General features: G+C 44.5%; 1 protein-coding gene across 1 annotated transcript in view; it reads right to left on the bottom strand.

The window, feature by feature from the left end:
• Positions 1-26,427, bottom strand: part of HADH (hydroxyacyl-CoA dehydrogenase) — a 48,032-nt gene that overhangs the window by 933 nt on the left and 20,672 nt on the right. Inside the window, exons 2-7 of the mRNA XM_065877354.1 lie at positions 23,074-23,202; positions 21,760-21,917; positions 15,066-15,192; positions 11,170-11,259; positions 6,428-6,500; positions 899-1,015 (exon numbers count right to left, since the gene is read on the bottom strand). Of these exons, the coding sequence (XP_065733426.1) occupies positions 899-1,015; positions 6,428-6,500; positions 11,170-11,259; positions 15,066-15,192; positions 21,760-21,917; positions 23,074-23,202 (694 nt within the window). The remainder of the gene's footprint in view (positions 1-898; positions 1,016-6,427; positions 6,501-11,169; positions 11,260-15,065; positions 15,193-21,759; positions 21,918-23,073; positions 23,203-26,427) is intronic.

Below are 26,427 nucleotides of genomic sequence, written 5' to 3'. Positions count from 1 at the left end.
GGGGAGAACAGTCCTTACTCTGATGTGGGAGAGCCCCACAGGCTTGGTGTCACTCAGGCCAAAACGGCAGAGGCAGAAGGAAGGCTGAGCATGAGCCCTAAAGCGGGTGTGCTGCCACCAGGCCGCGCCGCTCGAGGCCCAGCTCTACCAATGGCTGTCCTGTTCATCCGACCCCTTCCTGGGAATCGCTAATGCCAAAGGTCCAGGGTCACAAACAGAACCCATTCACCTGGTGGCTGGACCCTTCAGTGACACAGTGAAATGACTTTTCAGCAAATCTGAATTTGCTGCCCCTGGTATTTTGTACCCTCATAAAATTCAAAAGTTCATGCTTAAACCAGAGCCCTCCTTGCTCCTCCCGTAAGTATTCTTTGTGCAACTTGGTATTACGAGGTACATTCAACTTCGGTAGCCCAATTTTGGTTACTATTTTAAACCTGTCTTCAGAGCCACTACAGTAAAATGAATACACTTTTTTAAATGGTCGTGCATCTTGAATGCAGTGGTTACACATATCAGCATGTGATAGAATGACTGTGTACCAATGTCAGCTTCCTGGCTTTGATACTGTACTGTGGTTATGATATAAGATGGAACCACAGGGGGAAACTATATAAAGGGGTACACAGGCCCTGTCTGTGCTGTATTTGAGACTTCTTGTGAATCTATAATTATTTCAAAATGAAAAGTTTAAAAAAAAAGTTGCCTTATGAGGAGAAGAGGCAATCACATTTTTCCTTCTGCCATTTCACTTTAATCTTTAAGCGGGTGGGGCAGGACTTTGGAAGGTCTACTAAGACTCCTTATCTGTTTAAACAGGCATTATACTTTAATTCATAGTTGAGAGAGACTACCTCAACTCAATTCAAGACAGACAACAGAGAATTCCAATTCTTACCGTCCATGATGAACTTCGTAGTATCCAGCCCAACATAATCGAGAAGCTCGAATGGGCCCATGGGGTACCCAGCACCCAGCTTCATAGCAGTATCGATGTCTTCCTTGGATGCATCACCTACGCAGAAGAGGGCAGTGCTGAGTCACCACCATCCTTCCCAGAATCCTCCTGGTCACGTGCTGAGTCCCTGAATTACCAGCATTTTACATATTTGCACATTCAAAAAACATCTGGAGTCAGGAACTCTGGCTTAGGTAAGATTTTTCTTAGAGGTAAATGCCAAATAGGTCACAAGATTTTCAAAGCTACTCCACGAAGTTACTCTGTGAGGTGAATTCTAGAGCACTGCAACCTTGTTCATGGAGAGAGAAGGCCCCAGTGGCCTGGAAACATTAGTTACTTTCTAATGGATTGGGAATCACCTTCTCTGGAATAACTTACTCAAATATCCTTTAAAGCGAGGACATGTTTTTGATTGATAAATGGGCTTTTTTTTTTGTTTTTCTATGTATTATATGTGTATTTTTCTTTTCCAGATTTCCTGGTTTTATAAGTAACGAGTATCCCTCTGGAATCACATGCACACAAACTCTTTAGTCACGATAATGTTTAAAGGAAAGCCCAAACCCGACTGAGCACTGCCATGTAAGTAAGTGTACAAGTGTGCTGAGGAGTCAAGGGCCAAGTGCTTTTTTCTTGGAGTTTTTATCCTTCACATAATGTCCTTGGGTCACAGAGGTCTTTACAGAGAACAACCTGGTCCCTTTCTCCAAAATCAGGACTAGCCTGTCACAAGTGTCTATCTAGAATTTTGTTCCAAAGCATAAAGAAATGGTCAATTATACCGAAGCTAAATAAAATTAAAAAGCTATAAAAGACTTGAGAGGTTTCACAGCCTAAATATTTCAGATTTTTAGACATGAGGAACAAGAACTACTTAACATGCATAAAGACTCTATTTTTAAAAGCATAGGAAGTACTGAGTTAATGCCAAAGGATTTCAAGATGATTAAAATACCAACCAATTATTTCTTACGGGAGACATTATCAGTCCTCCAGCAGAGGATCCTGAGACCCATGATTTGAGCTTCAGGCCATAAGAGAGCAAAAATGATCACATACACATTAGCCTTATCAGGCAGCCTCATTCACTCATTCATTCAACGTTTGTCTATATCTGTTATGTATCAGGCACCAGAGACTTGGAATGAGACAAAGAAAAACAAGACAAGCACTCCAGCGTTCACAGTATAATGGGAGGATTCAGATGTGTAAAGCACAAATTTCATCATGACAAGTGCTGAGGATTCATGAAGACTCACAAACACGGAGAGATTTACTCATACTGCCACGACTTCACCACAACTGCCACCCAGGCCCAGGTCCTGGCGGTCCTGAAGAGAATCCCAGGGAGGGGCAGGGAAGGGCATTCCAGGGAGCAGGAACAGCACGTGCAAAGGCAGGAGTGAGAAAGAAGCCGGCAGCTGATAAGTGGATTATGCCGAGAGGATTTCATTAGACTTCGAGGTTTCCGTGGTGTCCGGGCCAGAATGCTGGAACAACAGCCCAGGATGCTCCCTGTACTGGTGACCTGTCCTCACCATCCGCAGAACCTCTGCTCAGGTGTCACCGCATCAGAGCCTCCCCCTCCTCTCTGCATATACACTAGCAACTGTCAGGACTCCAGGCTAGGACTCCAGCCATCCCCTAGACTTTATCTTTCTCGGGGATTACTGGTCACAACCTAACATGTTATCTGTTGGTTCATTTGCTACAGGCTGTCTCCCCTCATTAGAATATAGGCTCCCTGGGGACAGAAATCTCATAGCATAACGGTTCCAACTTACCTAAAGCCATTTAATCAAATCAATATTCAAGACAGACAATAAACCCTAGAGTCAAAACTGTAATTCCAGATTCAGAGACTCACTTGACTGAAATAATATGAAGACACAGCACATCATGGAAAAAAATCTAAAAAGCTTTACAAAGTCAGTATAATTCCAAAAATTCTGTTCTGAGTCACACAGGGTGAAAGAGGCAAAAAGAAAAGAGAGAGAAATAAAATACAGACTGGTGTGCCAAGTGGGAGTTAACAACATGTGGTATAGACCAATAATTTTAACCAATAATAATTTTAGACCAATAATTCCTACTCTTTAGAATCAAGCACTTCCCTTGGAACCTGACACCTTCTCCAAAGAAAATGCACATATACACAAAATTCGGCATCAGCCTTAGGAGGCTCATGGGACCCACCCCCACCGTCAGCTAAGAGCCCCCAACTCTGAACAACAAAGAAGGGCGTCCTCAGTGAACTCCCAGCTCTTCTGCAGGCCTGAGAACCTGGGACCTGCCCCAACAGGCTTCCTCTGCCGGCTCATCGGCACCACCTACCGACCATTCTTGGCATTAACAACAAACCAGAGTCACAGCAAAGAGATCAGAACCGCAGTGCAGCCACCATTCCTTTATTCATCAACAGCTACCTAAAGCCTGTCCTACACAAGCACTTTGTGGGGTATGAAGATGGGGACCCAAATACTGCCGCAGAAGACAAGAGTACAGTAGGAGAAGAGAGACACATGCCGTGCGGCAGGGAAGAGAGTAGCACATGCCCCGAAGGAAAAGCAAAGTGTACAGAGAGTTACGACAACACAGATCACATCCAGCCTGGAGCGCTGGGGACAGTCCAGTGGGGCCTTGTGAGAGGGTGGGAGTAAGGTGTGGGGTGATGACAGGAAGGCAGAGGGTGAGGAGAAAGAAGGCCCCCTGGTGAGGGCCCCGTATTTGGTAGGCTACAATGGAACCGCTGAACACGTCTTGGGCGGGGGAGGGACAGTGTGAGCAGGATGTCACACAGTGCCTGGGGAACAGGCTCACGACACTCCCAGGGCGTCACCCAAGAAGAGCTAACCATGCAGCCCCACCACGCTGCCAGAGTGGACCCTGTCACAGTGGCATCTGACGGGGGCAGCTGTCGGCTCCAGGCACCAGCCTGCTCAAAGGTCTGCAGAGAGAGCCCGGACCCCCAGGGGCAAGGGTGACCGAGCCCACCAATCAGGCCTCGGTTACAGTGGGAATGATGAGAGCAACGAAGGAGAGAGGACAGAAGCTGCAGGGCACTGGGGAGGAAGGCACGACAGAAGCAAGGAGGCTCCCAACACCAGAGAGCAGCGATGGGGGCGGTGAAGCGCAGCTAGACTCCACAGGCAGTTGACGGAAGCGCTGCTGGGGGCCTGTGCACTGAAAAGACGCTCAGCTGCCCAGGAGGCCCGAGTGGACAACGACGGAGCTGATTCTCTGTTCTAACGCCCCACACATCCTTCTGACGACCCTCTACCGCTCAAAGCAGCATTCTGCCAACCTGAGTGGCACACTTACCTCGGGAATTACAAAAGTGTTTGTAATAGACCCAAAATTCATGTTGAAACACTACCCCCCAATGCGACGGTATAAGGAGGTGGGGTCTTGTAGGAATTAGGATTAGAAGAGTCACAAGGGTAGAGCTCCCATGAATGGGATCAGCGCTCTTCTCAGAGTCATAAGAGAGCCTGTTTCCTCTCTCTGCTCTCTGCCGTGGGAGGCAGTCTACAACCAGAAGAGGGCTTGCACAGATACCCAATCATGCTGGCACCCTAAATTTGGACTTTAGCCTCCAGAACTGTAAGAATTATATTTCTGTCATTTATATGCCACCCAATCTATATTGCTGACCAAGACAATGTCATCCAGAGAAATTCCCCACAATGAGTTCGGAAAAGGCTGGGCTGAACTGCCTTCACGGCTTGACTCTGCTGGCAGCGGGCGGGGCGCGGCACTGCACGCACTGTCTCCTCACCCTCCTGGACAACACAATACTTGAGGAGACCAGTTTGGAAAAGACACAAGGTAACGGGAAATCCTTGGCTGCCTGGGGGAGCCTCACTAAAGGCAGGTTGACCGGCACAGGGAGACTGGTGTGACAGGGAGGAATCCAAAGTGACAAATGAAAAGACACGGCAGCGAGACAGGATAATCCAGAATGCCTTCAGGTGTCAAAGAAGAACGGATGCAGTTCCGCCAGCCACTCAGAGCAGGCTAACAGAGGCGGGGTGGCAGGCGTGCATGTGAGCACCCCCTGCGCTGGCTGAATGAGGGCAGAACCTTGAGGTGGCAGAACGGACATGGTAAGAAGCCTGAGGTGTGAGGAGTCCAGACCACAGTGTGGCTTCCTGGGAAACAGCAGCCAGACATGACCCCCAGCACCTCCAGGGTACTGAGGGCGCCGCCAAGGGCAAAGTAAGAGTACTTCCCCTGTGGGGTCAGATTCCCCTCCGAATTTCACCTCCCAGGTGGCTAGTGATGGTGAAGGTTAAAGGGATTCCATCTGTTTAGAAAAGGACCACTGCTGGTAAGAGGAAAGCAGAAGATAAGAAAATGACTTTCAACTTACAACCAGATACATGGTTCAGTTGAAAATATATCAAAGTGACAGCATGTTTCAGTGAGAAAGACACCATTACGAGGTGGATCACCCACATGCTATATTCTAAAACATTACATTACAAAAAAACCTCTGCCTTTCAAAGTAGGGCAAAATGCTTCATGCTGTCTTTGAGGTGTAATTAGGCATATTTGTTGATAGATAAACACAGAAGTGTTGGTTTGATCTTGGAGCAAAAGTGAGGCAAATGCCTCCATAAAACACAGAGAAAAGTTTTAATATTTAAAGCAGATCTTGAGGAAGAAAATATGCTTTCATCTCTCTGGAAGAGCTAGTATAAATGTTTTGTTTCAAAAATGACATTCTCAGGAGCAAGCATTTGTAAATGAAGTAATTGAAAACAATTACACTTGCTTTTCATCCAGTCCTATTAAGGCCTGTTTGCCTTTGAAGCAGACATGATAGTTACCTTTCCAGAAATGCGGTAGGTAAGGTAGGCAGGAGGATACATGACATTTTATAACCTTGGACCATGTCCCAAGTCTACTTCTGCAACAGGGAAAATGATTCTTTGTCAATCAACAAAGTATTGAGAAAAAACCATTTCAGACCATTCTTAAGGTTAAAAAAACAAAATGCATCAGAACATCACTCAGTAAGGATGGACAAGGCTGTTAGAAACATTCCTTGTCACACAACAGCCTTGTTACTCATCTCCCTTCTCCTGTCTCAATTTTAGAACCTTAGGGAATTTTAAAGGTTTCCTAGCCCTGTGATTTTTACATCTACATCATCAGCATCATCATCATGATTATTATTTTAAGCAATAAACCCTTTAACCAGAGATCCAGGATATAAATCCGTGTTGGCCTATGATTGCTCTGGCTGGGACTGTAGTGGGGGGGCTGTCCCAGAGCCACCTCAGAGGGAATCCAGGGGGGCCTGGGAGCACAGTGACAGAGGCATGGGGGCCCAGGGTCAGGCTGATCCACAGAGCCAGAAAACAGAAGCTCCTCCCCTACGCCTCATGGCCCATCCCTTCCCACAGACCCTGCGGGAGAACTCCCAGACTCGCTGCACCCAGCCTGGGTCGGGACAGCTACCTCGTTCATACAGCCTGACTGCTTCCATGAGGTATGGCACCAGGAGACGGTTCACAATAAACCCAGGAGTATCCTGTCAGAGGAGAGAGAAAAACAGTAGACAAATGAATTTTCCATGAACTTTATCTTTTGTAAAGTCACCAGATCACTCCTTCTCACCCTGGACTGTTACCCACATTTATCAAGCTATACATTTTCAAAATGTTTTAAGGTACCAAGACAGTCTCACTTTTATCTCACATGACAATTTATCCAACAATTATAGTACCCCATAAGCCCCTACTGCACGGACCCTGAAATAAAGGCAGATAAGGCAGAGGGGTCACTAGAAAGAGCATGGCTTTGGGGGCAGGCAGATGTGGGCTCGAATTCTAATATTCTCTGACCTTGCATCATTCTGAATCTCAGTTTCATCATCTGTGAAATGGGAATAGTAACTTCCACCTCACAGGTTGTGAAGATACATCAGAACACATAAAATGCTGTGCATACAGCCCTCCCCTCAAATGGTAGTCCTTTTACTCCTCTTCTCTCCCACATCCCTTTCAGGAGTCTAGAAAAAGTAACAGTCCATCTTGAACACTCCTTGTAGGAGCACAACCTCCCGGCTGCTCAGGATTTTCTCAGGCTCCAGCGCACAGCACAGGATGGTGGAGCTGGGGACAGGTGCCGGGGCAAACAAGCAGACGCTAACAGATCGATGGCCTTTCACAGCTCACTACCGAAGACTCTACCCTGAGGACTCCTTGTACTGCACATCCTTTCTTCATTTCCCCTCATTAAAATGCTTAACCATCTCTCCTGGAGGCCTAGTATGGGGTCTGGATTCTACCTACTGATCTCTTTTGGAAGCTTGTGGGGCAGGCTGGGTTGGTTAACTTTTTGGTGGTATTTATGTGAAGTTGATTTCCACTAAGTAAAGGGAGCCCGCTCTTTTAACAAAAGGCTGTGATCCTCCTGCAGGAAGAAATCTGCACCCTGGCCCCAGGCCTTGTGTCCTGTTTCAAGCACACACTGGACACTCCATAAACATCTGAATTCAAGACGCCCAGCCTCCTGCATTACTCTTCCAACTCACCAGACTGCACACCGTAGCCACAGGATTTGTAGCTCCTTTCACTCTGGACAAGCTGAAACCACGCCTACCCCATCTCCCAGGAATACAGAGATGCACAAAAGAGCTTTATCAGTTTAACCAAGACTATATTAATATAACCATGTTGATTTAATAACTAGGGCATGGAAGCACTTAAATGTCCATCGACGGATGAATGGATAAAGAAGATGTGGTACATATATACAATGGGATATTACTCAGCTAGAAAAAAAGAAAGGAATAATGCCATTTGCAGTACCATGGATGGACCTAGAGAATCTCATACTGAGAGAAATACGTCAGACAGAGAAAGACAAACATCATGATATCGTTTATATGTGAAATCTAAAAAAGTGGTACAAATGAACTTATTTACAAAACAGAAATAGTCACAAGTGTAGAAAACAAACTTATGGTTACCGGGGGAAAGTTGGGGGGGTGATAAATTGGGAGACTGGGACTGACAAATACACACTACTATATATAAAATACGTAATTAATAAGGACCTACTGTATAGCACAGGGAACTCTTCTCAATACTCTGTAATGACCTATATGGGAAAAGAATCTAAAAAAGTGGATATAGGTGTAACTGATACACTTTGCTGTACAGCGGAAACTAATGAAACATTGTAAATCAACTATATTCTAATAAAAAAATTTTTTTTAAATAAGTAGGGCAAAAATGCTTTTCAACTTCAAAAAGTTTATTGTAGAAATTCAGGATGGGGTAGGGTACCTGAATACATGAAGGACACCATATACAAGGTTAGAAATCAGAAAGCAGCCTGGGAAAAATATTTTCTCCATATATAATATATGGAGTTTTAAAATCATTTACATAAAGAGCTCATAGAATTCAATAAGGAAAACATGCTAAAACTCACAAAATATTTAAAGAAATATTCATTAGAACAAAATAGCATGTTGCCAGTAAGATTACTGGCAAGAGGTTTTTTCCCCATTATAATATTCAATGCTGTTGAGGATGCAGAGTGATACTCTCAATATTGGCAGAATGTAAAGGGACACAGTCCTTTAATTAAGCAGTTTAATTTTATATAATCATACACCTTACATTTTTCATACACATATATTTATTAAATATACTTTACTGTATTTATTATATACCAGGTATTGTTTGTTCTAAGTACGTTACAAATATTAATTCATTTATTCCTCATAATAACCCTGTGAGACAAGTACTATTATTACCTCTACGTGAGGTAGAGGATACTGAGGCACAGCGAGGTTAAGTGACTTGCCCAAGGTTACACATCTAATAAGTGCCAAAGCCAGGATGTGAACCCAGGCAGGCTGGCTCCAGAGTCCATGGCCTTAACCTTTTCACACCACACTTTCCCTGTGAAGTCTTACTAGGAAGAAAGACACATTTCAGGCACGTTCATGCCATTCTTCTGTGTCGGGTGTTGGTAAGCTACAATCCTGCAGGCCAAATCCAGTTGTAAATAAAGCTTTCGTGGAACACAGCCACACTTCTCTGCTGGTAAGGTCCATGCAGCAGAATCGAGTAGTTGCAACAGAGACCATAAACCCTAAAGTATTACTATCTGGCCCTTGACAGAAAAGTTTGCTGACCCTTGTTCTATGTGATTGCCTTCCGTCGTCTGGGTGCCTCAGCAAGAGCTTGAATAACTGACCCTGAAAGACTCCCCCAAAGCCCTAAGGTATCACCCAATAAGAGGTGTAACAAGGGCAATTTTATGAGACCAGAGTTGCCAGGCCTGCATCTGCCATGGCCAGTCTGATGGAAGAACGAATCATCACTCTCCATGAATTAATGACTGTGCTGCTGAAGACCATCCCTGGCTTGTTCCCACACCTCCATTTTCATACCTGGCTTTTGATCTGCTGCAAGCTGATGCCCTTTCTAACATTATGACTACTTTCTGCCACAAACAAAGCATCAACTGGTAAGAAAAAGTGCAACCATACCCTCTGGTTATTAATGTGATTTTTTTTTTAATCCAAAATATTTAAAACCATAAAACTAAACCAAAAAAATGAGTGTTAAAAAATGAGATTCCCTAATATAACACTACAGACCTCCACTGGGGGGACTGGCATGTGGAAGACTATTGGGGTCCACATCAACAGATGACTGATTCAGATGATTCATGAACAATTTGAGTTTTCAGGGGTTAATAAAATATTTGAAGTTTGAGTTCAAACTTGAGACTATTTTAGAAAGCAAAACTATGGTATGAGAAGAACCACAATGGTATTTAAAAGATTACAGTCAACCAGCAATTCCACTCCTGGATATATATCCGAAAAAACAAAAACACTACTTCAAAAAGATACATGCACCCCAATATTCAGAGCAGCACTATTTACAATAACCATGACATGGAAACAACCCAAGTGCCCATCAACAGACAACTGGCTTAAGCAGACATGATATATATACAATGCAATACTGCTCAGCCATAAAAAACAATGAAATTTTGCCATTTGCAGCAACATGGATGGACTTGGAGGGCACTATGCTACGTGAAGTCAGACAGAGAAAGACAAATACTGTATGATATCACTTATATGTGGAATCTAAAAAATACAACAAACTAGTAAATAGAACAAAAAAGAAGCAGACTCACAGTAATAGAGAACAAACTAGTGGTTACCATGGGGTGGGGACAGGGAAATACAGGGGTGGGAGAATAGGAGATACAAACTACTGGGTATCAGGTAGACTCAAAGATGTATTGTACAATACGGGGAATATAGCCAATATTTTGTAGTAACTGTAAATGGAAAGTAACCTTTTAAAATTGTTTAAAAATAATTTTTTTAAATAAAATGATTATGGTCAAAAAAGTAGATAACATATTTATAAAAATTTGTAATGGAATTCTGTGACACAATTGTCCTTTCAGAAAAACAGCCAAGTCATGAAGAAGTGCAGTCCCTAAATCTGCGGGGAACTAAAGAGGAACTACAGCAAATGGAGAGACTGAAGGTAATCAAAACAAAGTAGGTGACAGCACCTGGGGATAATTTTACATATAATACCAGGTATCTCAAGAAAGGGGAAAAAGGCCGGAGGCAAGCTTTCCACCCACCACACTTCTTACTGAAAAACAAAACAACACAAACAAAATCATACGCAACATTCCACTGAGAAACAGCTTCATTTTCTGCTACCTTGGTTGAGGTGGGCTCTTCCTCTCTCACACCATTTCGCTAATCACCTGCAGTGTTCTTTCCAAAAGGGAAGCCCCAGTTTTCTGTTCGGGATTCATGTGCCACCAGGCTGTGCCTGACACACAGGGTTCTGGCTCCTCAGGGCCCAGAAGAAGCTGAAGCTGATGGGGTAACAAAATCCACTGATGGAAACACAACCACTCATCAAGAGACAAAAGTCAAGACCCAGAGAGAAATCCGAGTTTTCGATTTAGCTGAAGCCGTGGCTCCATTCGGATCGCAGACTATCCACCTGATGGCCTGGAGCACGGCTTAGGAGCATGGCTAGATGCAACTTGCTCTTTACAGCCTGCGGACAGGCCTGCAGCAAAAGTGGCCCACGTCCCACATCATCCTACTATGGAAGAATACTACCTGGAATAAGTCAGGTTCTGCGAAAAGTCACCCCCCCCACACCTTTACCAAGCTATCCATACTCTACCTTGCAAGCAACAGGGTGCTTTCCCAGCGTTTTGCTGAAGTCTACCAGAGATTCAAAGGTCTTCTGGCTGGTCATTGGTGTTTTAATGACCTGGAAACGTAAAGCAGAGAAGAGTTATAATCAGAAAGTCAGCAAACAATCTCAACAGAACAGTTCAAGGAAGCACTGATCAAATATTGCCACACAGGTGGCAAAAATAATTTCAGTTTCAGATTAGGATTTCAAGCCAGAAACAAAACGTCCACTTTGAGATAGTGGACTACAGCAGAACACACAAAATCAAGGCTTAAAATATAAATGTGGGGACTTCCCTGGTGGTGCAGTGGTTAAGAATCACCTGCCAGTGTAGGGGACATGGGTTCGAGCCCTGGTCTGGGAAGATCCCACATGCCACAGAGCAATTAAGACCGTGCGCCACAACTACTGAGCCTGCACTCTACAGCCCGTAAGCCACAACGACTGAGCCCGCGTGCTGCAACTGCTGAAGCCCACGGGCCTAGAGCCCGTGCTCCGCAACAAGAGAAGCCACCAAATGAGAAGCCCGCACACCGCAACAAAGAGTAGCCCCTGCTCACCGCAACTAGAGAAAGCCCGCGCACAGCAATGAAGACCCAACGCAGCCAAAAATAATAAATAAATATATTTTTTAAAAAACCATACAAGTGTGTGTGTGTGTGTGTGTGTGTGTGTGTGTGCAGGAGAGTTCTACAGGTTTTGTCACTGAGACAGACCTGGGTTCAAATACCAATCACACCACTTACTGGCTCTGTGACCCTGGGAATGTTTCTTGAAATTGAAATGACATTGAAATCACTCTACCTACCTCAAGGAGTTAAGGTGAGAATGGAATTAGATTAGGAAGTAAAGCATTAAGGGCAGCTCCTATGAGGGCTGAAGTGCTCAGTAAATGCTGGCTTTTATTAGCGTTTTACTTGCTACTGTTAATTATTTCAGGGAGGTAACTGGAAGTCTACTAGAGTGTAACAACTGCCCTTAAAGTACTCTGCATGAAGTCACACCTTCTCTTAGCATACAGATGAGAAGGAGCCTCAGGAAAACAGAGGTGCACTCAGGTCACCCAGGTCCTGTGGACTCTGAGATGAGTAATCCCCCCATTACTGCACCCTCTCCCACACAGATGCCCCAAAGCCCAACAGCTCCCTTTGCCTCAGGACAGGCTCATCCCAGAGGAAGGCTTTCATAACCAGCAAACACCAGCCAATGGCTGGGGCCTGCCACCTGCCAGGCGCCTCAGGAAGGCCCCTAGCGGTCCTCCTGACCTTCTCTATGAGGTGCACTGCCAGAGTATGACTGCTACCCTCCTCACAGTGGCTGCTGGGCTCTACCGAAGTCAGCACCAAGGGTCACACCTGGCAGTCAACTCTCAGGCGTTGTCAGCAATTAGATTTCAGCAAATGGAGAGAGACCCAGATGAACTTAAACTTAAAAAAATATATAAATTAAATATACAATTTAAATGCCAGTTAAGGGACTTCAACCAGAGTCAAAGCAAACAGGCTTGGCTTCTCCATCAGACCCTTTATATGAGCCTAGGCAAGTCAAATCAACCCTTTGTGCCTCACCTTTCTTATATGAAATTGGGATGATGACATTTGACACATCCTCCCTCTTTTAAGAGGGCTATATGGTGTAATAAGCTAGTGTCTGTGCAGGATGAAAAGCTCTATATAAATGAAGAGAATCATTATCATTCATGTTTTAATGTGATCACAGCTTGGGGTGTGGGACTACGTTATGGCACTAAGGGAAGTAAATGAGTGGAAACAGCAAAAAGCACCATGAAGATGGGGTTGAGGAATGGGATGAGATGGGCCAGAAACTGCTCTGCAGGCATCACAAATCAAACAGCAATAGGAGAATTATTCAAGAGGAGGTATAAAACCACCTCCATCAGAACCGTATAGATTGAGCTAGGACAAGGGCTGCTAATTATGGAGTTTAAAAAAATAATCTGTTGGCTTAAAGGAGTCAATAATATAGTTTTGTTTTGTTTTTTTAACAGGAAGGATGCATATTTACTCATTCGTTCAACAAATAGCAATGGGCTACATATATTCTGTTCCAACACAGGGTCTGAAAAAATATACATATACACACATAAATTGAGCCCAGCCCCAAGGAAAGAAGAGCCACTCAACTTACGGTTCATTGTGGTGCTTACCACCAGCAACACATACATGAATGCTCAAGTTAAAGAATAAAAGTTGCATAAAGAAGAGCATTTTTGGAAAACACTTTCTAGAAAATGTTAACACTTGCCAAGCATTAACTGTTAACAATCAAGGTGCCATATTTCCAAAGACACAGATGGACATTATCAGATAAATGCAGTTGAAAACAGTATTAGAGTTTGAAGTAAATCTACAAAATTTGTCTGTATCTTCGAAACACATTATGTGCATGGTATGGTAACCGAAAAAGTAATTAGTCCCTAAGTACTGAAATGCTGAAAATTCCATTCCACTTCCTTGCTCTTTTTTGTATAAGGAGAAATGCTGTTTCTTCTAATTCCCTGTGCCCCTCCCTTTCATTCCTTAACTTCTTCAAAAACAGCCTTAGGGGTTGGCAGTAAATTGGAAGAAAATAAGAAGCAATGTTAGTGGAACAGATAATTCCTATTGCAAAATGGGTCAGAGTCGTCCTTGAAAGAGAACAGTAAGAAAACGTAGTCACCCTTAAACTAGATGCTAATACTTATGGGGGGAGGGGACACGGGAGGGGAAGGGGCCTGGACGAGAAGGCAGCAGTGGAGAAAAAGACCCCGCCGCGTGCCCAGGGAGCCCGGGCCAGCCTCCGGAGGCCTGCCTGGATCCGCAGCCCCAAGCTTCGCGCATGGCAGTAACTCCGCAGCCTCAGCACAAATGCTACTTTAATAGCAGCTGCTCCTCAGATCCTGTAATGAGCCCCCCTATTAATGGCAAGTTGCCACATTTCAGGTGCAAATTATCTACAGTGACTCCACCTCCCTGGTACCTAAGACTCTAAGCAAGCAAGCAGAAGCAGCCCAAACAGGATCGCTGGCAGCCCTCCCTGGCCACTTTCCTCCACCTCCCAGGTTTGAGGTCGGGAGGTTCAAGGCTACTGGAAGCTGCTTTTTAATTTTTTTTTCAATGGTGTGCTAGTTTCTGCTGTATAACAAAGTGAATCAGCTTTACATATACATATATCCCCATATCCCCTCCCTCTTGCGTCTCCCTCCCCCCGACCCTCCCTATCCCACGCCTCTAGGTGGTCACAAAGCACCGAGCTGATCTCCCTGTGCTATGAGGCTGCTTCCCACTAGCTGCTTTAATAGGTCTGATTATAACACACGGGAGCTGTGCCTCCCCTGGTGACAATATCAAGGCCCCGTTACCTGGAGCTGAATTCACCCCGGGAACAGTGGTCAGGGCATATTACAGCGGCTCCTGTGGGAAACCAAGCTTCTAATAGAATTCCACATCCAGCCTAGACAAACTGACCTGGACAAGACAATATGAACATGGGTGGCTCTCCCCTCCGTGGTCTCATCAAGCTAGTGGTCTTTAGTGCTGCCTTCCCAGTCTGATGCCTCTCTCTACACTACCTATCAGCTACGGCACAAACAAGTAAGTGACATTCCACAAACTTAACAGCCCTCCTGGACATCACTGGTCAGAACACAGGGCTGCAAAGAAACAAAGCACAGGGGCCTTCCTAGATATTAGGTGCTGTTTCTTCCTTTGGCTCTGAAAGGAGAGTCTGGCCAGAGAAACCCAAGCACAAGGACAACCCTCCACCCTGCCACTAAAATCTATCCAGTGCAATCCCCAGTGGCAGGGAGGATGCGACTCACAGAAGCAGGGCTGAGGGCTGGCAGAGCAAAAGCACGCACGCACAAGTAGACACCCACTGACCTCCACAAGTTTCATCAGGGGCACTGGGTTGAAGAAATGGAGCCCGGCAAATCGGTCCTGTCTGGTGGTGGCATTGGCTATGCTTGTGATCTGCAAAGAGGAAGTGTTGCTGGCAAAGATTGTGTGTCTGTGGAGAGAAAGACAGTAGAGTATTGAAATGAGTCCCATCTTTGGAAACAGTCAGGACTCCTCTCAGGTGCAACACACAAGGTGACTGCTTACTGCCCAGGTCCTGTCCTTTCCTGACCCTAGAGGAAATCAGGGAAAAGACACAGTTTCACACAAGAGGCTGAAGTCAAGTGACCTGTTTCATTTAAATTTTGAAATTTTAAATTCAAAAGTTACCTGTTCCAAAAGCCTACGTATTCTTTACCAAACCTTCCTTAATTTTAGGGAGCAAAATTTCTCCTGGCTACTTGCATTATTTAATTCACACAGTATGTGAGAAACAAAAGGAGGCAACAACGTCAGTCACAAGATGAAACTCCAAGTGAACAAAGACTAAGGAAAAACAGGATGCATCACAGACACTCAAAATAAGCAAAAAACTGTGAAGAAACACCTGAATCCTTAACAAGAAACATCTGACATAAACATGAACTACAATCTTTTCCCCTCAAGTGAAAAGCTTTACTTTTCCATTGACTGGGAATTCAAAGGAAAACAGAAAAAAACCAACATGGTCCAAAAGAAGTTTTAAGGTTATACTAGTAGACTTGGGGAAGGAAGGATACACGTATACACATGATAAACGTAGTTCAAGGCATTCTTATTATTATAAAATCTCCTTAAAAAAGCAGTACCATCTTCTTTTGCGTATATAAAATATTAAATTATTAATTTAAAAAATCCATACTGACTTAAACCCAATTTAATTTTTTAAGACCTCAGTAAAGTGGGGTGCCAAAGGCAGGACAGGCAAATATTTAAAGAGACAGGCAAGACTTACGAGCTTTCCTACAGCACCACCTCGTGGATAAACGTACACTAAATGGCCTAATGCTAACTACAACCACAAGGGTCTAGTCACTGCGCAGGAAGGGGAGTGGTTCCTTATGACCAGATTGGGGGTTCCTGCTTGCTCAAAAGGCAATACTACAATCTGCCTGAAATCAGGGGCAAGTGGGAAGGAGAAGGGAAGGGAGAAGAAACTAGTAATTTGGGAAGAGGAGAGAAGAGTGAGGTGAAAGCAGCTGGTGTGCTAGGTGGTGGCTACCAGAGGCTGAAGGAGGACCCTTCGTGTGCTCAGCCCAGGAAAGCACTTCACTTTTTTTTTTTAATTTTTGTTGGGGTATAGTTGATTTACAATGTTGTGTTAGTTTCAGGTGCACAGCAAAGTAAATCAGTCATACATATATGTATACCCACTCTTTTTTAGATTCTTTTCCCATATAGGCCATTACAGAGTACTGAGTAGAGTTCCCAGTGCTACACAGTAGGTCCTTATTAGTTTTCTATTTTATATATAGCAGTGTGTATGTGTCAGTCCCAATCTTCCAATTTATCCCTCCCTGCCCCTTACTCCCCCACCCCATAACCATAAGTGTATTTTCGACACCTGTAACTCTATTTCTGTTTTGTAGATAAGTTCATTTGTAGCCTTTTTTTAGATTCTACATATAAGTGGTATCATATTTGTCTTTCTCTGTCTGACTTCACTCAGTATGACAATCTCTAGGTCCATCCATGTTGTTGCAAATGGCATTATTTCATCCTTTTTTATGGCTGACTAATATTCCATTGTATATATGAACCACATCTTCTTTATCCATTCCTCTGTTGATGGGCATTCAGGTTGCTTCCATGTGTTGGCTATTGTGAATAGTGCTGCAATGAACATTGGGGTGCATGTATCTTTTTGAATTAAGGTTTTCTCTGGATATATGGCCAGGAGTGGGATTGCTGGATCATATGGTAGCTCTATTTTTAGTTTTTTAAGGAACCTCCATACTGTTCTCCATAGTGGCTGTACCAGTGTACATTCCCACCAGCAATGTAGGAGGGTTCCCTTTTCCCCACACCCTCTTGAGCATTTATTGTTTGTGGATTTTTTTGACGATGGTCATTCTGACCCGTGTGCGGTGATACCTCATTGTAGTTTTGATGTGCAATTCTCCAATAATTAGTGATGTTGAGCATCTTTTCATGCGCTTTTTAACCATCTGTATGTCTTCTCTGGAGAAATGTCTACTTAGATCTTCCACCCATTTTTTGACTGGGTTGGTATTTTTTTGATATTGAGCTGAATGAGCTGCTTGTATATTTTGGAGATTAATCCCTTGTCGGTTGCTTCATTTGCAAATATTTTTTCCCATTCTGAGGGTTGTCTTTTCATTTTGTTTACAGTTTCCTTTGCTGTGTAAAAGCTTTTAAGTTTCATCAGGTCCCATTTGTTTATTTTCGTTTTAATTTTCATTACTCTAGTAGGTGGACTGAAAAAGATCTTGCTGTGATTTATAGATCAATGGAACAGGATAGAAAGTCCAGAGATAAACTCATGTATCTGTGGTCATGTAATCTATGACAAAGGATGCAAGAATATACAGCAGAGAAAAGACAGTCTCTTTAATAAGTGGTGCTGGGAAAACTGGACAGCTACATGTAAAAGAATGAAATTAGACCACACCCCAGCAATCCCACTACTGGGCATATATATACCCAGAGAAAACCATAATTCAAAAAGACACATGCACCCCAATGTTCACTGCAGCACTATTTACAATAGCCAAGTCATGGAAGCAACCTAAATGCCCATCGACAGACAAATGGATAAAGAAGATGTGGTACACACAATGGAATATTACTCAGCCATAAAAAGGAATGAAACTGGGCCATCTGTAGAGACGCGGACGGACCTAGAGACTGTCACACAGAGTGAAGTAAGTCAGAAAGAGAAAAACAAATATCATGTATTAACACATATAAGTGGAATCTAGAAAAATGGTACAGATGAACCGGTTTGCAAGACAGAAATAGAGACACAGATGTACAGAACAAATGTATGGACCCCAAGGGGGGAAAGTGGTGGGGCTGGTGGGGTGGGGGTGGTGGTGTGATGAATTGGGAGATTGGGATTGACATGTATACACTGATGTGTATAAAATGGATGACTAATAAGAACCTGCTGTATAAAAATAAATAAAATTAAATAAAAGAAAATTATAAAGAAAATCAATATAAAGCAAGATGCTATTAAAAAAATAGATAAGCTGCTGTATAAAAAAAAAACCACAAAAAAATAAAGCAGATTCTCAATCTAGTCCATTAAAAAAAAAATAAAAGCACACAAAAATGACTGCAAATAAAAACCAAAACAATGAAATTAGAATACACCCTAACACCATACACAAAAATAAACTCAAAATGGATTAAAGACCTAAATGTAAGACTGGACACTATAAAACTCTTAGAGGAAAGCATAGGCAGAACACTCTCTGACATAAACAGCATTTCACTTTTACAGCACAAGAACACTGACCTTTCTCAAACAACTTCTAAGTTGGCCAACTTAAAGGCCAGCTGGAGGGGCTTGTCATTTCCAAAAAAAAAAAAAATACTTTTTTTAAGGTTTAAAATTCTAGTTTTCAAAGTTTCTTGCTTTTTGGTCTGGGGAAAATAATATAAATTATCCTGTCACATAATATAAACCATCCCCCATCACAGAAGGCAAGGAGACCCTCTGCAGTAACAAGGAGTGGCTGACATGCCCTGAAGCACAGCAGCAGGGTCTCCACAATCCAAGGCTGTGCTAGCAGGGGTTCCACACCACCCTTAAGAAAAGAAAGGGCTATCTCAAAGGTGAGGGTTACACACTCATCTTTGATGAGTGTGACATCTTTTTATAGGACATTTGAAGGGCAACTCATCTGCAAAAAGGGGAAACAAAGGCACACTGACTGGAGAGCACGTTTCGTCAAACAATGAAGTTACAGTCGGCCCTCAGGATCCACAGGTTCCGCCAACCCGGATCAAAAATATTCCCAAAAAAAAATTCCAAAAAGCAAAACTTGGACTTGCTTGTGATTTACATAGCATTTACATTGATGTGGACCATTTTTTAAAAAGTCTTTACTGAATTTATTACAATACTGCTTCTGCTGTTCATTTGTTTTGGTTTTTTTTGGTCCGCGAGGCATGTGGGATCTTAGCTCCCCGACCAGGGATCGAACCTGCACCCCCTGCACTGGAAGGCAAAGTCTTAACCACTGGACTGCCAGCGAAGTCTACATAGCATTTACATTGTATCAGATATTATAAGTAATCTAGAGATGATTTAAAGTATATGGGGGATTGCGTAGATTACATGCAAATACTACACCACTTTATGTAAGGGACTCGAGCATCCTCAGATTTTCGTATTCCCAGGGGGTCCTGGAACCAACCCTGACAGATACAGAAGGAAGACTGTACATCAGGGCCCAGTGCCGAGTGTCTCCAACCCAGGACATTCCCAGCACACGTATTACCAGAAGGAGAAAGATGTCTCCTGCCGACAGACCTCCACCGCCACCTCTCCCAATCGACCAGGCTGGCTCTGCTACTAACAGTGTCTCACACTGCCTTCCTTCAACACAAACACGATGTATGCACATATTATCTTCCACAAAAAAGCACACTCTCACATTTTCCTTGAAACACTTGACTCTCTAGGACCATCTTTTGTTTTTCCCTTTCTGATATTCACATACCAAAAAACTTTCCTCTTAAATGCACTAACAGAAAATCAACAGCACAAGCATGATGGTCACTGGCAACACCCCCAGGTGTGAAGAAGACTAGAGGGGGTGGTGGACTATGGTGGAGGAGAGCCCATCGTGCTTTGTCAAAAGGGGGGAGCCAGGACTCAGCTGGGGTGGGCCATGGGCCCTAAGGAAGCTTTTCATCTGCATGTCTTATACTGCAGCTAGGGAATTTGTGCTCTCTTCCAGGATGCAACTGTTTTATCAGGGCTTCCAAGTGGATCTTTATCACTAGAATATATTTTCGTCTCCCATTATAAGGATCTAACTGCAAAACTAAGCAGTAAAGTATCTCAATCAAGCTGTTTTATCAATAAAAAAAACACAGCAACAACAATTCAGCAAACATTCAATAAAGGCGGTGATCTAAAATGAAGACGAGAGTGTGGAGAAGGATGGCTGGGGCCAGAAGCAAAGTCACATCTACGGCGTGCCTACTACGGGTCCTGTCACGTGTCACATCTGTTTTATGACATAACTTAGGTGAAAGAGGCTAGTATAGTGCCTGACATACAGTAGCTCTCCGGAAATGTGAGCTGAGTTACACGAGTTTCCCAAACAACCCTGTGCAATAGGTACCACTACCCCTATTTCACGGACAGGGCAACTAGTCTTAAGAGTTAGAACTGGGAAGGTCTTGGAAATTATTTACCCCTAACTCCTGAACTCAAATTACAGATGATAAGACTGAGGGCCAGAAGGGGTTCATGACTGTCCGAGGTCAGAGAGGGAAGTGGGGGGGGCCTGACACCAGGCCCCAGGCCACCTGACTTTCCCCTAACAGTCCTTCCCTTACTCGACGCTGACAAAAGAGGGCAGTCAGACCCGTCACTGTCACGAGGGAATGACCAACGTTCCAATAAAGACCAAACTACTTGACAATACTCCCTTTTCTGGGGGTGGGTGTTTTACTGACTCAGAGGGCTCCCCGCTGACTTGGGAGCCAACGCCCCTACCAAGACAGCCTTCTGTTTCTGTAGATGGTGCTGCAGCCCCTAAATGCCCGTGTAAAGCACGTGAGCATGCTGGTCAGCAGAGTGACACACAGGTGACAGAAACACAGGCCTCTTCTCTGTCAGGACAGGGCCTCTCTGGCCACCAGACCGTAGAGCTCTAAGGGCTGACAACCCAGCAGCCTGGTATGCAAGTGTTTCTCTTTAGCCGGTGCTCACTGGTGGCTGCCTAAGAATTACTGTTGTCATATAATCTTATTTGACTTTGAGTCCCAACCAAGAAGGGTGAAGCGTGGCCAGGCAAACCACAAGAAGAGCATGAATGAATACATCAGGTGTCAGTATCACCAAGAGCCACACGCAGAACTAGAGCTGCACATGTGCACAGCTTGCTGACACTGCACAGACGGCCCTGAGCCCGGCGGCCCTGTGCCTGACCTGCATGAGGCTGGCTCTCCTCTCCCACGCTTTGCCAGGAAGCTGGGTAAGAACTCAGTGCGCCTTAAAGGCTCCCAAGAGTGTTGTGATTTAACCCACAGAAAGCTCAAAGCAGGAGGGTCCTAGAAAACTGTGTGGACAGAGAAGCATTCCCTTCAATTACATCATTCTGTTGGTTCCACCCAAAAGAGGGGACACACCAAACTGCTCTGAGGTTGCTCAGCAGACATTTAAGGACATGTCCGAGTGCCTCCATCCTCTGGCCTGGGAGGGTCCAAGACAAAGACGCTGCAAGAGATGAAGGCCTGTCCCTGGATGGGCCCTCCATTTCACATGGGAAATTCCACCCTAATTTGGGGACAAGGATCAGATCAGGGCAGCCCAAGCCTCGGGAAGCAAACTGGGGGTGGAGGATGGAGAACAAAGGAAACAGTGTCAGCTCTTCTGGAAACAGCTGTAGGGTAATAAAAAGTCTTAGTGTCAGAAGACTCCTTCCCAGGAGAAAAGCCCAAGCGCCCAGGAGGAAGCCCCCAGACCCTACAAGATCTCCCAGAGATCACGTACTCGGCAGCAAACTTGTCCAGCCTCTTGAAGAGCTCGCTCTTCACCCTCAGATTCTCTACGATGGCCTCCACCACCAGGTCTGTGCTGTGGACCACAGATGCTGCATCCATGCTGGTCAATATGCTGCTCAGGGTCTTCTCCATGAACTCATCGCCAGCCTAATGCAGTGGAGTAAGAAGAGAACAGTCACTGGGCTCACTAGAAAATGGTGTGTGACTTGCTGCTAAGGCGAGAGGAGAGAGGAGGGCGAGGATACCCCAGACACAACCTGAATGTGTCCTGAAATTCTGAGAAATAAAACTCCCTGCGTTTCTTCTTAGGGCAGACAGCATCTCAATATACTTCTGGACACCAGGGCAAGAATCAGCCTGTGCACAATCCCAACTGCTGGTCAGCACACTGTCGTGTGTCAGTCATCATCTTTCAAGCTCTCAGTCAGCTCTGCTCCAGTCGCTAAACTGTTTGTTCACAGCACCTGTGTTGGCCTGTTCTATCTGTTCCGAGTGAACAGCCAGCCAGCCATGTACTGTTCCATGACGGGCTTCTTGGAAGCCTGTAATTTGTCTTCCAGAAAAGGGTAAAGGCTGAGCTCAGCCCCAGCCATGAGTCTGAGAGGCAGTGCTGACTATATCCCTCTAGTAGGAGGCAGGGAAGAGCCCAGTAAGGGCAGGAGCGAGGAGTAAGAAAGCTGAACTCAGCAGTCGCTCATCAAATAATGATCGCCCAGCACGTGCCGGCAACGGGTGGTTCAAAAGCACGCCAGACACAGTCTCTGCTCTAAAAGAGCTCACAGTCCTGTCTTTTCCTCATCTGTGCCTCCAGGTTTCCACAAAGAGACCTCGGTTAGGGCAGAAGCAGACAGTGCCCCTATCAGCTGCCATTTTACTTCAAAATGTAATTTGCCCACGAGGATTCAAAATGGTCACAATCAGCTAAAGGCATCCAAAGTCATCAGGAAATAAACAACTCTCAGAGCCGTTCAACAGAAATATAACGCAAGACGACAGGTGATTTAAAACAACTCTCAGAGCCGTTCAACAGAAATATAACGCAAGACGATAGGTGATTTAAAATGTCTACTCGTTGCACTTTAACAAGCAAAAAGAAACAGGTAAAATTAATTTTATTTAACCCCAATATTTCTCATGGACTATTTAGTGATTATGTTATTATACTGGCCTAAAGTTAGGCCTATTATACTGGCCTAAGGTTTCAATTCAAACAAATTGAAAAAGCAAGCAAAGGCGAGAACACCCTTACAAATGTGAAGTGGTCAGAGGACAGGTCTTGAGGACATGGACGACAAGAAATTACCTTGGGGTTTTCTGCAAACTTCTTCTTGGCCACTTTCCGAAGGCTTTCCTCAATTCCCTTTCTAGATTTTGCCAGGATGTCCTCTGTTTGGTCCACCAACACTACTGTGTGGCCAGTTGCTGCAGCAACCTGGAGCAAAAAAAAAAAAAAGCAAGAAAACATAAAAGTTAAAAAAAAAAAACAAAAACAGTAGATGGGAATTCCCTGGTGGTCCAGTGGTTAGGACTCGGCGCTTTCACCACTGGGGTGCAGGTTCAATCCCTGGTTGGGGAACTAAGATCCTGCAAGCCGTGTGGCGTGGCTCAAAACAAAAACAAAGAAACAGTAAAGTTTCATATTCTACATGAACTCTAACACCATTCTACTCAAAATACCGAATAAACATAATAAGCCAACAGTAATTAAACACACACTTCTTACTTCTTCCCAGGCACTGCTCTAAACCCTTAACACGATGACAATTCTCCAAACAACCTTACAAGGTTAAGAAATGTGCCCACGGTCACACAATAGGTAGCCCGCAGAGCTGGGATCTGAATCAAGATTCTGAAGGCCACACTGTAACCACTACCCCGGGCTGCGCTGTCTAACACAGAAGCCACTAGCCACACAGGACTATTTAAATTAACTGAAATTAAGTAAAATTAAAAACTCAGCTCCTCAGTTGCACCAGTCCTATCCCAAGTGTTCAACAGCCCATTCACAGAGCACCTACTCCCTCCCCAACCACCTTGCTTCCTTAGAGCTGGCCCAGCTTGTGCAGACTGACCCATGGCTCATCTCCGCTGCAGTCCTTAAGTCAGCAATGGGTAAGACTTTAACAATGGTGGCAAAAAGACTCATGTCCCCAAGGGCTAATTAGTGACAAGACTCCCAGGAAACTAGGTCTTGTCATCAACCAATTTAAAAGGAAAATTCCCCTCCCGTCCCCTTGCCCATCTTGGTTAAATCCTGAGGATACGTTTAGTGAAGCTGCCCCAAGTTCACATGGAGCCAGCCTAGTTGAGCCATAATCAATGACAAGTCAAGTCCTACCTACTTCATCACAGTTTGCCAACAGCTTTGGCAAAAACTGTGGAAAAGGTAGATACATTTCTTATTTCATATTACAGGTAGGTGTTATACTCAGTTCAAGCCATAAGTAATAGGACACATATGGCCTAAAACAAACATCAATGATGCAAGATAACAGCACAACTGAGATGCCTCTCAGGGTCTGGAGAGACCCCACAGAACCACTGGCTTTGGAACGTCTGTGGACCAGTGGTACGTAAAAGAGGGGCAGGTTAGCAGAAACAAACCTGCCCAGAGATGACAGTAAAGAGTAGTTCTAAACCACCATCATGATGTGATTCTGGAAACCAGGCAACTAAAAACTCAAAGTTGAAAACCAAAGAGGAAAAGAAAGAAACAGAAGAGAAAAACGCAAAGGAAAAAAGGTTCATATCCCAAAGAAAGATTTCCAAGGAACACTTCTAAAAACGATAAGACAGGTTTTAGATGGAAGTTAATTAACAACAGCGTCTCCCTGAGAACGCTGCACTTAGGACTGCGAGTCTGAGCCTGTGGGGCCTGTAGGCCGCATAAGCACCGCCAGCGCCCCAGAGACTGGAACCGAGAAAAGGAAACACTGCCAGGACCGGAAGGTCTGACAACCACAGCAGGGCAATGGGGGTAACGGAATGAGTTATCTTGACAAAAAAACAGAGGAAAGAAGCAAACTTGCCCTGTCGGCACAAACACAGGCTGCAGGCAGCAGCAGGTCAAAGTAAAATAACACCCCGAAAGCTAAACACACATCAGTCCAGACCAGGTTTCTCCCTAAGTAACAACAGACCAAGGCCCATCTGGCCAACACCTCAAATCACTGGACACAAATCTGAACCTCCAATTCAATAAATTCAAACTAAAAAAGCAAGAGCAAGTTTAGAAACTGTGCAGGAAAGACCACACTCTGAGACTGTTATCTTTAGAAAGGCTCTTGGCTGGTGTCTGGAAACGTACATTTGGAGAGAGTTCCTGCTCGCAGTATCTAAACTGTGCAATATGGTTTACACTCACAACTGCTTTCCTTCTGAGAGTCTGAAATTCTGGTGCTTGCCAGGAAGAGGGTGCCTATGTGACCAGCCCCAATAAAGATCCTGGGCTCTGGGTCTCTAGTGAGCATCCCTAGTAGACAACATTTCACATGTGCTGTCACATCTTGCTGCTAGAGGAATTAAGTGTGTCCTGTTTGAGTTCACTGAGAGAGGACTTGAGAAGCTGGCACCTAATTTCCTCTAGACTTTGTCCCACACGCCTTTTCCCTTTGCTGGTTCTGTTCTATATCCTTTTCCTGTAATAAGTTATAGCCACCATGGTGATGACTCTATGCTGGTCCTGTAAGTAAATCACCAAACCTGGAGAAGCGGGGGGAATTTGGTGAGGAACCCTGACACAGAAAACTAAGAAAATAAATCTCAAATTCCAGATGCAGTTGGTGATGAAACTGAACTGCTATGAGGCAGGCAGCACTGGGGGGCAACAGCTGAAGGGAGGTGTGATGACCACTGGTCGGGCACCTCGTCTGCAAGGTGGGGCAAGCAGAGGTGCTGGCTTGGGGACCTTCCCTTTTTGTCTTGGTTCCTCTGTCTGACAGTCCGTCTGGAATAACACAAGTGGTTTTTACCTTGCTCCTCTTAACCTCTGACCTAGGTCATCCTTTCAATAGGCCAGACAGGATTCCTCAGGTTCCCCCTTTTGCCCAGGTCCCAATCCACTCTCCCGCACTTCACCTCCAGCATCACTCGGGCTTTTTTGCTCCTCAAGGGGTTGGGGAGGAAAATTCAAGTACATTTGGAACAAGACAGTGCCAAAGCTGAAGGGAATAGAGACAAAGAAAGACAGCAAGGGACTTCCCTAGTAGTTCAGCGGTTAGGACTCTGCGCTTCCACTGCGGGGGACACTGGTTTGATCCCTGATCGGGGAACTAACATCCCAGAAGCTGCAACTGGCGACCAAAAAAAAAAAAAAAAAAAAAAAGACAGCAAAGGCAGTGTCTTTCTTTAAAACTTTATAATCCCACTGAGAAAACATGAAGAAAAAAACACTCAACAATACAAAGCTCCATATGTGGGATGTCAAAGAAAATTAAAACCACATGGTGAAGAATTCTGTCAGGTAACAGATCTCAGAAAGCTGGGTAAGAAGAGTACACCTGGAATGCACCATCTTCCCAAGGAACAAGGTATTAACCTTAAAGAGGTGGAGCAGAATAAGTGAAGGAGGTGGTATCATGCCATCTCTCTAGAAAGCCTCTTTCAGAGTTATTATAATCGTGTTTGTGACAGTCACAGGGCATTTTTGGTTATGTGG

The sequence above is a fragment of the Phocoena phocoena genome, chromosome 5 (assembly GCF_963924675.1).
Source record: "Phocoena phocoena chromosome 5, mPhoPho1.1, whole genome shotgun sequence".
Classification (NCBI taxonomy): Eukaryota; Metazoa; Chordata; class Mammalia; order Artiodactyla; family Phocoenidae; genus Phocoena; species Phocoena phocoena.
Note: the sequence above shows the minus strand (reverse complement) of the source record. Positions and strands in the feature narration are given on the sequence as shown.